Source organism: Calcarisporiella thermophila (assembly GCF_041956535.1).
Source record: "Calcarisporiella thermophila strain CBS 279.70 unplaced genomic scaffold VTP21scaffold_99, whole genome shotgun sequence".
NCBI classification, from domain to species: domain Eukaryota; kingdom Fungi; phylum Calcarisporiellomycota; class Calcarisporiellomycetes; order Calcarisporiellales; family Calcarisporiellaceae; genus Calcarisporiella; species Calcarisporiella thermophila.
In genome coordinates, this window is record NW_027192286.1 from 1 (window position 1) to 2461 (window position 2461).

At 39.5% G+C, this 2461-nt stretch overlaps 1 protein-coding gene and 1 non-coding gene across 2 annotated transcripts; one reads left to right on the plus strand and one right to left on the minus strand.

Annotated features, from left to right (window-relative positions):
• Positions 1–11: 11 nt before the first annotated feature.
• On the plus strand, positions 12–84 carry VTP21DRAFT_t395. Its single transcript has one exon. It is a non-coding gene; the product is annotated as a tRNA-Lys (tRNA).
• A 726-nt stretch (positions 85–810) lies between these two features.
• VTP21DRAFT_11754 (uncharacterized protein) lies at positions 811–1754 on the minus strand (the record flags this gene model as incomplete). The annotated part of the gene is made up of 4 exons (XM_069391233.1): positions 811–933; positions 998–1185; positions 1293–1475; positions 1604–1754. 4 exons carry the CDS (start codon positions 1752–1754, stop codon positions 811–813), a joined length of 645 nt encoding a protein of 214 aa, XP_069245405.1.
• Positions 1755–2461: the final 707 nt, after the last annotated feature.

Below are 2461 nucleotides of genomic sequence, written 5' to 3' on the forward strand. Positions count from 1 at the left end.
AAATCAAAATTGCCCGGCTAGCTCAATCGGTAGAGCGTGAGACTCTTAATCTCAAGGTTGTGGGTTCGACCCCCACGTTGGGCGATAATTTGTCTCAAATTTTTAAATGAGACAAAAAATGAATTAAGTGAAAACAAAGGTGATGTAATGAAACAGGATGGCTCGCTTATATCTTTTCTCATAATATTATATAATGTCAATATTGTTAATTGTTATGGCTCAGTTATTATTTTCTGGTGTAATATTTATGGGATATATTCAATGTTTGATCAGAGCTTTCATATTCTTTTTGATTTTTTAGAACTACTTACTATTTCTTTTTGTTCCTCACCAATCTCTATTTTTTATTAAGATCATCTGTCTACCTTACGAACCCCATTATATATAATAGCATTCATGTCCACATAAAAAAAAATAAAATCGAGCTTATTTTTTAATAAAGTTCAACTATTGAAAAGTATCATGTTCAGTTAAACAGATTTGAATAGCATATACCTCAATATCTCCAAGGTAGTGCTCCCCTTACTTTAAAGTTATTTACAAATGAAAATAGGAGATTGATCATTAATGTTGGTTGATATAAATGGTTGTGTGTAATTGATAGAAAAATGTAGTTCCTTTATTTTCCAATCATTTGATATGAAAGGGGCAAAAGTGCTGAAAGAAATTGACACATTCCGTCGGGACTGTGGATGTTTTTGCTTTAGAGTAGCTCTTTATAACTGATAGTGGTTTCGATTAGGCGATTTTGAGGGGCTAACTTGCAGGAGGTAAAGCAATTATTTTTACTATGGATCTTTATTGTGGAGGTTAGAGAAGATGAGTAGGAATAATCTTGTTTCCGATCACGAACCCCTCTTCGATGATGGTCTGGATGTCAACACCTTTCTTGAATTGGATTGCCATCTCCGCGATGTCGAAACGGGGGTATTCCTAGGGAACACCTTTTGCAAGTGTTAGGATCTCCAGTCCATTTGCTAGTGATGATTCCGGTAACTATTTTGTGCTTCATAAGTCTCCATCGAAGGATTATGTACTTGGGTTCTGAAGGACGACTTTTCCACCTGGTCTTCATCCATCTGTCAACGTCACAGGAAACGTCCTTCCATTCCTTGGTGATTATGGTTGGCGTATCCTGCTGGTATAGTCTACCAGTTTTGGTGGTGTAAGCGGTGGTCTCAATCCCTGCAATAGAACATTTTGTTAAAGGAAAATTGTGTTTTTTACCGACAAGGGGGATTCGCTGTGTGAGAGTCTCGGCGAGTCTTTCGTCTAGGCGGAGTAGCTTTTACTCCATAGTAGGTGAAGATTGAGATAATGCTCTCTGAATTCCCTCGAGTATCTGTCAGGGTTCCTTGCGACTAGTGCGTGCACCTCGGGTTCGATCATCGGTTGGTAGATATTGTTTCTGTGTGGTTTGAAGAAATCTTCCACTAGCCCGAATTTTTCTGCCTTCCCTTTCCCTGGCGCTCCTTCTATAGTAAAATAGGAATTGTTACTAATGGAGAGGGGGAGTACTTCATCTAGGGTTAATCTGTATCCTTTGGTTAAATCTAGTTTTTCACCTAACTCTGCCACACTCTTACGAGGTGTGGCCACAAACCATCCTTTCGCATCAGCTTGCGCTGGGTGTAACGGGCGGCTAGGATGCCCATTCCCAACGCGTTGGGAGTGTAGTGTTTTTCCAGTATGTAGATTGCCAGGCTTGCCCAGGGTTGTCTGCAAGACGAGAGATGGCAAAATGTTGGAACCATGAGGCTAAGATTGCGTCGACTTGATGTTTGGGTTTGATGAGGCCTAATCCAAATCCTTATGGCTGCTGCATTGTACTCAGGGCGATTTGCGGGCGTTTTTTATCCCATAGGAAGTCTTTAACGATTGTGTCCAACTGTTTCAAGAATTTGGCTGGAGGGGGGATCAATTTTGTCGTGTACCATAGTTTGGATAACAATTGATCAAAAGAGCTTTTTCTTTCAAGGAGAGAGCTCTCAATCTCCGCGTTTTGACTGTTTTCCGCAGTCTAGTGAGCAGTTCTCGTAACAAAAATCAATTTTCTCACAACAACTTTGTTACGGGCGAAAAGAGGTTTGTGTGGAGGGGTGTCCGGATCTCGATAAAAATAAGAAATTTATCTTTATAATTCAGGGAATTGGTGAGGACAACAAGACAAAATAGATGGGTTTAAATAGGGATGGGAAATCAAGAAAATGACTCAAAATAGATGTTCCCAAGGATGAACTAAAAATGCATCTTTCCAAAACAAACGATCACAAAGAAACAACAAAAGATCAACAATGCAACCTTAACTTCGATCATGTGATGTCTTCGGGTGAACCGGCTTACTGTAAAGACCACTATCTCACCTCCCGAGTATTTTTTTTTTGATCAATCAACGGAGACTTTTATTAGTTTCCGTAGCTTACAAGAGTTTAATGATTACAATGAAATAAGAAAAGGGGGG